The 11,395-nt window shown below is 39.9% G+C and overlaps 1 protein-coding gene across 1 annotated transcript; it reads left to right on the forward strand.

Annotated features, from left to right (window-relative positions):
• The first annotated feature begins 5,375 nt into the window (after positions 1–5,375).
• On the forward strand, positions 5,376–10,254 carry LOC126273310 (ejaculatory bulb-specific protein 3-like). The gene is made up of 2 exons (XM_049976854.1): positions 5,376–5,571; positions 10,058–10,254. The coding sequence occupies exons 1-2, from the start codon at positions 5,376–5,378 to the stop codon at positions 10,252–10,254; spliced, it is 393 nt and encodes a 130-aa protein (XP_049832811.1).
• The last annotated feature ends 1,141 nt before the right edge of the window (positions 10,255–11,395 follow it).

The raw sequence follows: 11,395 nt of genomic DNA on the forward strand, positions 1-11,395 counted from the left end.
GATTTCTACCCTCCACTGCTAAATTTGTGATCCCTTGATGCCTCAGAACATGTCCTACTAACCGGTCCCTTCTTTTTGTCAAGCTGTGCCACATACTCCTCTTCTCCCCAATTCAATTCAATACCTCATCATTAGTTATGCGATCTACCCATCTAATCTTCAGCGTTCTTCTGTAGCACCACATTTCGATAGCTTCTATTCTCTTCTTGTCCAAACTATTTATCGTCCATGTTTCGCTTCCATACATGGCTACACTCCATACAAATACTTTCAGAAACGACTTCCTGACACTTCAATCTGTACTCGACGTTAACAAATTTATTTTCTTCAGAAACGCTTTCCTTGCCATTGCCAGTCTACATTTTATATATTCTCTACTTCGACCATCATCAGATATTTTGTTCCCCAAATAGCAAAACTCCTTTACTACTTTAAGTGCCTCATTTCCTAATCTAATTCCCTCAGCATCACCCGACTTAATTCGACTACATTTCACTATACTCGTTTGCTTTTGCTGATGTTCATCTTATATCTTCCTTTCAAGACACTGTCCACTCCGCTCAACTTCTCTTCCAAGTCCTTTGCTGTCTCTGATAGAATTACAGTGTCATCGGCGAACCTCAAAGTTTTTATTTCTTCTCGATGGATTTTAATACCTACACCGAATTTTTCTTTTTGTTTCCTTTACTGCTTGCTCAATATACTGATTGAATAACATCGGGGAGAGGCTACAACCCTGTCTCACTCCCTTCCCAACCACTGCTTCCCTTTCATGCCCCTCGCCACTATGAGGGCGCAAAACAGTTTTGCTTTCAACACATGCTGTAACATTTGTAGGCGTTATTTATCTCTGGGGCGGGATGTGGTGAGTTGATGTTAGTGAAGAATGATTTAAGGCAACAAAGACATCATTATGAACACCTCACTTAGTTTTCACGTGGTCGTGTAATAGGGCTATGAGACAGTGAATTTTCCTTTCACGATAACACAAAATGACTTGCCCCAAACGTTGCTACTGTACATAATTGCTGGCGACAGTGCTCACGAGAATGTACGAATGGAAGAAGATCTGGCTATGGATTGCTACGTGTGGGGACGTAAGACAATCGTGATCAATGTATGGCTCTGTCGCAACATACTGCAGCTGCAGCTCTGATTTGTGCAGCAGTTGGTAACATAGTGACACAACGAACTGCTACAGACCAGTTAATTCAAGGACAGATCTCAGCCAGATACTCTGCAGCGTGCATTCCACTGTACTGTATTTCTCCAGTGTATACACAAATCCTCTTTTGCCATTACTTAATTATTATTGTTGCTATAATAGTAATAATAACGTTAGTTCCAGTCCTAAGCCCAGATACATCTTTGTGATCAATCAAAACATGTACAAATTCAATTGAAATCGGGAAACACAACTTATTATATAAATAGAATTAGGAGGAATAAAGAGGTAACAAAAAAGTAAATGAAAATGTTGAAATACAAAGAAGTCAACGGAGTACTTCAACGACGCGGCACACATGATTTCTACATTCCACATTGCCACGCACTTTCTCTGTTTGGTACATACTGTTGACATGAACATATAGTACTAATTAAATCTTTTTATTAATCGTACTAATTCTCGTAAAAACCTTTTCTATGTCCTCAAAGGACACTTTTCACGCTACCAACACTGCGAAACTATTTCTCATAATGTATGATTCTTGGACGGTAGTTGGATAGTAATTATAGGTAGCTTCAACAGATTATTGCATTACGGTCTCTAGTATTTGTGGTGTCACCGCCAGACACCACACTTGCTAGGTGGTAACCTTTAAATCGGCCGCGGTCCGTTAGTATACGTCGGACCCGCGTGTCGCCACTATCAGTGATTGCAGACCGAGCGCCGCCACAAGGCAGATCTAGAGAGACTTCCTAGCACTCGCCCCAGTTGTACAGCCGACTTTGCTAGCGATGGTTCACTGACTTCTACGCTCTCATTTGCCGAGATGATAGTTAGCATAGCCTTCAGCTACGTTATTTGCTACGACCTAGCTAGGCGCCTTTATCAGTTTCTATGGATATTGTCAATCATGTACCATCAAGAGCGACGTTCTTCCTTAATGGATTAAAGTTAAGTATTCCACCAGCTACGTCCGTTTTTCTCACTTCTAATTCCCTTGTCATGTTCCAGACCCTGCGTGAGCTGAGACGCGTGCATTTCGGCCTCCTTCAGTAACACGGCTGGCTCTCCTGCAACCACAACAGTATTCAGTAGACAGAATGACACTGTCACACAGACAAGTGGCGTCTGTCACAATCGTCTGAATCTCAGGGAGGTTTATTTAAACAAAATAGAAGTTTCCAGAGAGGTATAGAAAAAAGTTTTTTTTACAGATTCTCCCATCTGACTGAAATATGTGCTTATTTCTTTCTTCATAGTATGACAAATTGTGTGACACAGTGAGGGACACCGAAATGGTGTAAAACACAGCTAGAACCGCTTATCATAAGATATGCCAATATATGTAAAATACTATATAATACGCGTAGAAGAACACTAACGGATTTCAATTTACGTACTTACAACATGCTCAATGGCAGCACCCAACAGTTTGTTATGTTTCAATAATATTACAAAACTGTAAAACTTGCTCATACATTTGTTTCTGTTTATATGGTGACCAGTTTTGAACATTTGTAGTCGGTTATCAAACCCTACACACCATAACACCAAATTGTGTGTACGCTGGCCACATTGCTTGTGTGAATACCTCACCCTTATATACTACTTGGGCGCGGACGTCTAGTGCTGCATGCGTGGTTGTTTGCCTGTATGCTGCTGCATAATTTATTTCTTTATTTATTTATGCATTTATTTTACCTGGCAAGATTAGGGCCTTCAGGCTCTCTCTTACACCCAACCAGGCATATTCAGATTGAATGAGTTACAGTTTCTACATAACATTAAGGACATATAATGTATTATGCAGTATTGATGTTAAAGAAAAAATAGATATTATAACAGTAGTACAATGATAATTATAACAATAAAAAATAATTATAACAATCAAGAATAATAATGATAATAATAATAATAATGACTATGTATATGAGAGTAAACATACTTTTCTTTTGTGAATGTCAGTCCCATTGTTAGTTGGGAATTTTCTCGTTATGTTCTGGCAGTTTGTGAGTTATTCTCATCGAGCAGAGACATAAGACGATAGAATGGGGTGAAAGAGATATATAAGAGGTAGATAGGTTAGAGGAAGAGAAATAAAATGGTAAAATTCGAAGCTGTGATGGAGAGGAGAAAGAAAGAGATGGGAGGGGCACAACAATGGTGGCTATACCGTCCCTAATATGTACGTTTTGAGTTACCTCTTGAATGTTGAGTAGTTCTGGATAAGACGCAGATCACAGGGGAGCGCGTTCCATAGTCGTATGGCTGAGATGGAGAATGACACGGAGAAACATTTTGTGTTATGTAAAGGTACAGCCAAGATGCTAGACGTATCTGATCTGGTATTGCGATTGTGGAATGATGATAGGTGTTTAATGTGAGAAGATAAGTATTGGGGCCACCAGTGGCTAAGAAATCGATGAAGTAAGCACATCGTGTGGAGATCGCGTGCCTTATGTGGGCGTATCCAACCTAGCTGGGAGTATGAAGGACTGATATGATCATACAACCGAATATTGCACACGTATCTAACGCAAGCATTCATCACCAGCTCGAGGCATTTAGAATTTTCAGTATTTGTGCCGTGCTGAACTACATCGCAGTAGTAAAGATTAGGCAAGACTAGTGTTTGGACTAATTTTTGTTTAACATGGGTTGGAAATATTTTTCTAAATTTTTGAGTTGCATGTAGGGAGGAGAACGATTTCCGGTAAGCTGTAACTGTTTGTTCTTCCCAGTTTAGGTGTTCATCCAAGATTATTCCAAGGTCTTTTACTGTTTATTGGTTTGGTAGTTGGGTACCATTGAGGAGTATTTTAGGGACTGTTTCGCGAAAGTACCGGCTGATTAATTTTGGATGAGATATAAGTATGACCTGGGATTTCTTGGGGTTTAGTTTCAGACCTAGGTTCTGTGCCCATCGAGAAACAAAGCAAAGATCTGCGTTCATACTCGCTACTTCGTCAGAAACGTCCGAAACTGGTCACCATTTAAATAAAAATGAACTTCCGTGCAACTTTGACTATTTATTTGCTGTATTGGATCTGATTTTATTGCGAGTGTTCCTTATGGAAACGTTTACTATAAAATGAACTCTTTACGACACCCGTCGGTCACAGATCTCCTTTCAGCAAACCTGTATCGTAACACTTCAAGTAAATGAAAAAAAAGGAATGGGTACTTCCTAGCTGAAACGATGACATCCAAAAAAATTCTGAATCTATTAGAGATAACTTATAATATTCAGAATCGAAAGACGAATTACGACATTGCTTGGTTGTTGATGACACAACCTAGCAAGACGTAAAATAAATACTTTGTTTTTCATGTAAACTTGCATTCACGTATATTTGTTTTATTAATCAACATCAAAAATGAAAAATATGAGTTGTTGCATAATGCAAAATAGTAAAACGAATTTTTATCGCTCTTAACAGTAAATATTTCAGTTCATAAAGTTCCTCAGACTCACATCAGTCTATGTTTGTACGTTACCATGGCGACTAGAGTATAGTATTGGTATTTATGTTTTTGCTAGAAGATGAATGGCGTAAAAAACTTCCTAAACTTCATTGTCTTCTGTTTTTTCCCATGCCGGTTAACCACACTCAAGCATATTAATACGTATATTTCCAAGAACTTTTGCCGTGTTTTTTTGTTGTTAATAACAAAGAAAAACTTATTTATCTTTTTCGAGTGGCTCGAAATGCTCGAAATCTCACCTTCCAGAGAGTAGAGACGAAATCTACTGAGCATGATTACACTACGACTACTTACATATGGAACGCTGTCCGTTAACCCTAGTAAACCTCAAATAATATTAGTGTAATTGTGGAAGACAACAGTACTGTCATTGGTGTCATTTCTGTGTGACGAAATGTAACAGCAAAGAGTGCATGTTATTTAAGAAACCCGCACCATTCTACAGGTAATCTAATTACATACGTCGATTAGTTTGCTAGCTCCGAAATTGCAGGATGCTGGTTAGCTAATACAGCGAATACAAGCTATGCAAGGTTGTGGGATTTGAGAACAACCCACGCAGTTTTCGCACTACCACAGGTGCGAGTGCTTGTTCTTGCCCAAGGCGCCCCACCTCGTTACCCTGTTATCTCGTCACCTGTATTCGTACGCCACAGCAGCGGTATAAGGGGAGCTCACCAGACACCGAACCCCACAGTCAGTGTGGAGCACAGCGGTATCCATGGCGAGAAACCCGATCTTCTACTGCTGCCTGGTCGCTGCCGTTGCTGTTTCGGCGCAAGCCGCGCCGCAAGACAAGCTGGACAACTTAGACGTGGACGAGATCCTCAACAGCGACCGCCTCCTGAAATCCTACATCCAGTGCATGCTCGACGCAGACGACGGAAAGTGCACTGCAGAGGGAAAGGAGATCAAAAGTAAGTGCGGCAGCTAGGCTTCCCCCATTCTGGTACCTCTGTCGCGTCTTTCTTCCATTGTTCACCATCACCAAAGCTCTGTTGCTGTTTGCCTGGTAGCTACAGTTCTGCGATTGATTAATACTCTCACGGAATATGGTGCAGCGCTCCCATTTTCAGACTGATCAGATCGTTCAGGGTGTTAGTAAACACTAATTGTGAATGGTTGCCGAGGAAATTTTTATACAATCCCTTCAAGAGACAACGTTTTTATTTCTTGTCATGTGCCTAATTGTAATATGGAGTAGACGGGTTTCCTCTAAGCACAACCACAGATCGACAACAGCCTAATCAGATGATGTAACGAAGACATATTTTGTTACCCTGCTCAAGTAATATTAAATCATTTGAAGATTTTATTGTTATACCATATTGAAAATTTCGTGTCCTGTCCAGAAATATTCTTGGAAATTGAACCAATAAAATAGGGAAGCAATTACTTGAAGCTCCATAAATTTTTAGTAGAAGCAATACGTATTTATCAGAAGGACCAAGAAATGAAAGTTGCTGAGAAAAATCCCACAATTAATACTACGCAGTGAGTTATTCGAGGCCGAAATGATTCCACATACACACAGCACAGGCCGGATTATTAATATGTATAATTATTGGACATAAAGTGTTTCTGCCCAAAAGTAAGGACACGAGGCTTTCTGCATCAATTAAATTTCAACGAATAGCGTGTATCTGCAATTTAATATATTGATAACAAAATGGTGTACAGTATGTGTTTCAATATGTATATGATACATCCAGAAATGAAACATCGTACAACATGCATTTATTCACGATCATCACGATGTTATTCGTTTCTAGTCCAAGAATTACTCACTTCAGTTTTTTGAGGCCGGTAAGGTCGAAATCTCCTAATACCTTCCTTTTACTCAAGACTGAAAGAGACATATTCGTTGTAGAATCTTAAAGCAAGGTAAACAGCAAAAACTCGTTTTGAGTTGTTGAATGTTGATTCTGCCAACCCATCAATCATTTGTCAATAGTAGAAATTAGTTTTTTTGAGAGACCAAAAATTTCTCTTTCTTACATGGTGGCACATTGGTTTCTTTGGTATCTTCAGAAAGAACAACCTTTTGATACTTTTGATAATACTGAGGACACCACTCATACATGATCTTAGTGTCACTGGTTTCAACCATATTTACTTCAAACTTACTTTGAAACCCATACTGTCGAATAAGCTTTCCATATTCGTTCACAATGTGGTAATGGTAAATGAGTTTTAGCTTTCTTTTGACTATGCTGAATTTATTATCACCTCGTAGGTATGAGTGACTCCTAATTGGGAAACAATTTGTTAGTGTTTCAGCCACCCGACATCCACCAACATAAGTAAGACACCAATAAGTCTGTAATTTTTGTGCAAAATCCGTCTGTGAAGGCATTCAGATCTTTTACTTTGTGGCTGATTTAATCTTCAACATAATGAAGAAGAGACGAGAAAACCTCAATAGGTCCTTTCCTCAAAGTACGGTCGAGGTAAAGGTCGGTTCTGGCACTGTTGGTTTTAAGACAATGGTCGCTAAAAACAAACACTGATAATTCGCTTACGTAGGTGGTTTCTTGCACTGGAGTTACAGGGAGTATTACTTTCTGCACAAAATCCAACGGTAACCTAGATACAGCCTTATTGGTTTTTGTTAATTCTTCAGCTTCTTCCTGTTGGGAATAAACCTCCTCAGCCAGGTACTGAGTTCGCTGTTGAGATGAGGCCGTATAATTTTGACCTTCAACCATTCACAGACCCAACAATTATCAATCTCGGGGTTGTTCAAATTTCAAATCAAAGCATTTATGGACGATCTTCATGTAAAACCAAACCGTTACTGACTCGTATGATTCATTCTTCTGGGAACCTGAACCAGGTAGGCATGTGTGACTGGTGTAGCATATCCTGATGTCGATTTGCCTCTTTTGTCTAATGTTGATGGTCTAAAGGACAGAAGTTTTCTTATTCTTTTCATTTTACCAACACCCACACTGTACGTAGAAGCGAAAGCATTTTTACATGCCCTCTTGTTGCACTTGAACCGTTTAACCAAGCTAAATTACTATGATTTCCTCGTTTTCTCTTCATTTTTACGCTTCTGTGTTATTCTAGACCTGTTCATCATAGATGGAATGGATATGAATTCATTATAAATTAGACATTGATCTTCATCTGTAACATGTTCATTACAGCTCTTGCGATATCTCTAAAAGTACAAAACAGTCACGAAAATAGTTCTAGATTCCTAGCAAGTCGAAGGTAGAATATAACCTTAATACATTTTGGATTCATATTTAAGTTTATTAAGTGGAAAACAAAGTAAACAACACAGAGTAAAAACGTTATATACATAAGCATTACATTGTCTGTATAGGTGTTAACATTTTGACCTACGTTTTACACCATGAGCTTTGGGGAAAACATCGTTATCCTTTTAGTCTGCAAATTTTCTATTTTTCAGTCTTGCTTCCTTTATAATATCATCTTTACGTTTGATGCGAACACTTCCCTTCACTTACTTGGTGGTTCTATATCACGCTTATTAGGAATACTTACCAGTGCAGAAGTAATATTTAAACAATAAAGCCATGAAAACGGAGTATGTTAGTTACACTGCAGTCATATAACGTTATTGTATATTAATGAGTGTCAGTGTTTAGCGGTTAGGAATAACAACCTTGGAAAACCAAGTAAGCTACCAAGGAAACCGAAATCAAAGACAATGATATTTCCACTTATTAAGTGCTTTTCTAAAAAAGAGGGGTTGAAAATTCACAGCTAATTAAATGAGAACTATTAGGCGGACATTAGATGAGGAAGCAATTGGAACTCGTCACACAGTGAGTGTTTCTGTGTCTGTCGGACTGCAGTGCACGTATCATACACTGATGTGCGGACAGCAGTTACACTGCACCGCTGATCTGCTCAATGGAGCATCAGTGACTGTGACGTACACAGTTTGGATGCAATTCGACGCCCATACAGTTGCTATACTAAACGGATTCAGAAGGATGTAGGTTGCAGTAGGTACTGGGAGATGAAGAGGCTTTCACAAGATAGAGTAGCATGGAGAGTTGCATCAAACCAGTCTCAGGACTGAAGACCACAAAAAGAAGAGTTGAAATTATCTCAGTACAAATCATAACACAAGTAAATATAGCTGTTTATTCACTAGACGGAAACAGAAGCTCGAGTCACGTGTTCTCAAGTACAAATGCAGTTTAGAGAAGTAAGATTCCACAGAAAGCTAAAGAATCATCACTCGAATAAACACAATAAGAATATTCTTACTGACTTCATTTGCTCCTTGTCACGAAATGAATATTTCTCAAAATCTAACTGCCAGATTCTCTTCTGTGGATCTATACAGGATACTCTCTTGCTTATGTGTCAGAGATAAACGTCTTTTATAGACAGGGATGTGCTCTTAGCCAATACCTGGAGGGAAGGCATTGTTCACACCACACTCTGTCCTTACTGGGCACGAGGCGCATGTGTTTCCACACTGGTGGCGATCGCATGGACCGTTACAAAAACGTTACCTTCTCCTACAGGGGCACGATTTTGGAGGAAATCACCTGAAGGTCACGCCACCTCCGGATTTTCTTTAAGGTTCCATTTCCACTCCTAAAACCTTAAAACTCTGCCAACCAAACACCTCTCTCGGCCTTTCCGCGTTAAGTGTGCTCCAGATCTTACTATCAGAGGATTACTCAGAGGTCAACTCATGGCCATCATTTGTGATTCCCCGCATTTGTTCGAAATAAAAGCATGTCCTCTTGCTTTCTTCTGCCTACGACGCTTTTTCTCTAGGTACTGTATTCTGAAGAATTATTCGCCCCACAAAGAATAAATTCCCACACGCGCTGACTTCACTACAGTGCATGACAAATCACCACCATCATGCCCTTTTCTCTCTCATGGCAATAAAAGCCCACCACTGCAGATCATGTTAAAACTCTTTACATGCGCCTTTAACTGACAACAGCTTCTTGAGAACTCGTCTCCACATCGCCTTTTTCTTTCAGTACTGAGTCCTAAATGGTTAAAATGGCTCTGCGCACTACGCAACTTCTGAGGTTATCAGTCCCCTATAATTTAGATCTAATTGAACCTAACTATCCTAAGGACATCACACACATCCGTGGCCGAGGCAGGATTCGGACCTGCGACCGTAGCTGTCATTCGGTGCCAGACTGTAGCGCCTAGAACCGCAGGGCCACTCCGGCCGGCGCTGAGTCCTAAGTAGATATTAGTCAGGCAGTACAACATCTATTGTTAGTACTTGGTGCTAGCGAGTATCAGCCAACGAAATGATCAACAATCCGACGGTGACCGTAAATATAATTCTATAAGAATATTAAACGTTAGGTGGCTAAATCTTTACGCACTCTTTTCGCCGTTGAAACTCCTTCACATGATTTTCTGTCACATTTGCTACAGGCAGGCTGCCGAAAGTGTTCGCGACGGGATGCGGGGACTGCACGCCTAGCCACCTGGAGAGGGCTGTCAAGGCGCTGAAGCACATCACAGACAAGTACCCTGCAGAATGGGCCAAGCTGAAGGCCAAGTTCGACCGAACGGGCGAGTACACGAAGCAGCACGCTGAGACATGGAAGCAGATCGGCGTCAGTGTCTGAGAGCCACGGCAGTCCGAGTCGCCTCTGAGCTGTCACCTTAGTCGTACACAATTCAACAGCAGTTTCCAGAAATTCTCCCTTACTTCATCCAATTTGTTAACTCAGAAGAATTTCTGATCTTACAATGTTATTATATGTACGATATGAAACGAATGTTTGTTGTTAAATTTGTCCTTCATTGTATTGTGGGTTGTTTGATAATTTTCTGCTTCAAAATATGAATCCCTCTCCAGGTCCCACTTTTCTATAACTGTGTTTAAATCATCACGTGTAACAGTGGTTCCAAACAGTAGTGATCACCCCTGAAGTTTAAAATGAAATTTTCTGTGTAGCAAAAAGGAAGGGTTATATAGTGTTTCGTCTGTGAGACTACATTAATTTTTTAATATCATTACTACTATCACTATTTCATAACATTGTAATACCGATTACGTAAGTTGCCATATATGACACATGTCTTTCAGATACCAGCATCAGCATGTGACACAATACGGTGGAGATTATAGTTACACATATACCTCGTGATGATGTTCAGATGTGTGTGAAATCTTTTGGGAGGTAACTGCTAAGGTCATCAGTCCCTAAGCTTACACACTACCTAACCTAAATTATCCTAAGGACAAACATACACACCCATGCTCGAGAGAGGACTCGAACCTCCGCCAGGACCAGACGCACAGTCCATGCATATACTTTGTAAAATGATCCTGGACGGTAATGTTGAGACGTACACATCGCACTCGTTCAAATATCTCATAACCTCACCGCAATCGCAGCTGTCGAGTTTGAGTGAGAAGGGTGGACTGACCGATGCTAAATTCAAACACCATTTGTAACTGTGATATGTTGTAAATGTAGAAGTTTCAGATTAATTTTCCTCTCTGTAATCAAGTAAAAATTGTTTTTATTTTGTTTCTGTTTTCTTTTGGCACTTCTTTTTTTGCCTGCGGATATTATTTAGTAAGTCCGTTGCGAACCAAGTAGTATTCTACTACTGACGCAGTAAGTTAGGTTTTAGTTGTCCTGTAGTTTGCAATAAAAACAATAAATTCTATCTCAATGTAAGCACGTAATTGTCTCACGTAATTAAAAAATTACAGCCTGCCAGACCCAGAGCTCTCAGCGTGGGAGACGCGCAAGT

Source organism: Schistocerca gregaria, chromosome 5, assembly GCF_023897955.1.
Source record: "Schistocerca gregaria isolate iqSchGreg1 chromosome 5, iqSchGreg1.2, whole genome shotgun sequence".
Lineage (NCBI taxonomy): Eukaryota > Metazoa > Arthropoda > Insecta > Orthoptera > Acrididae > Schistocerca > Schistocerca gregaria.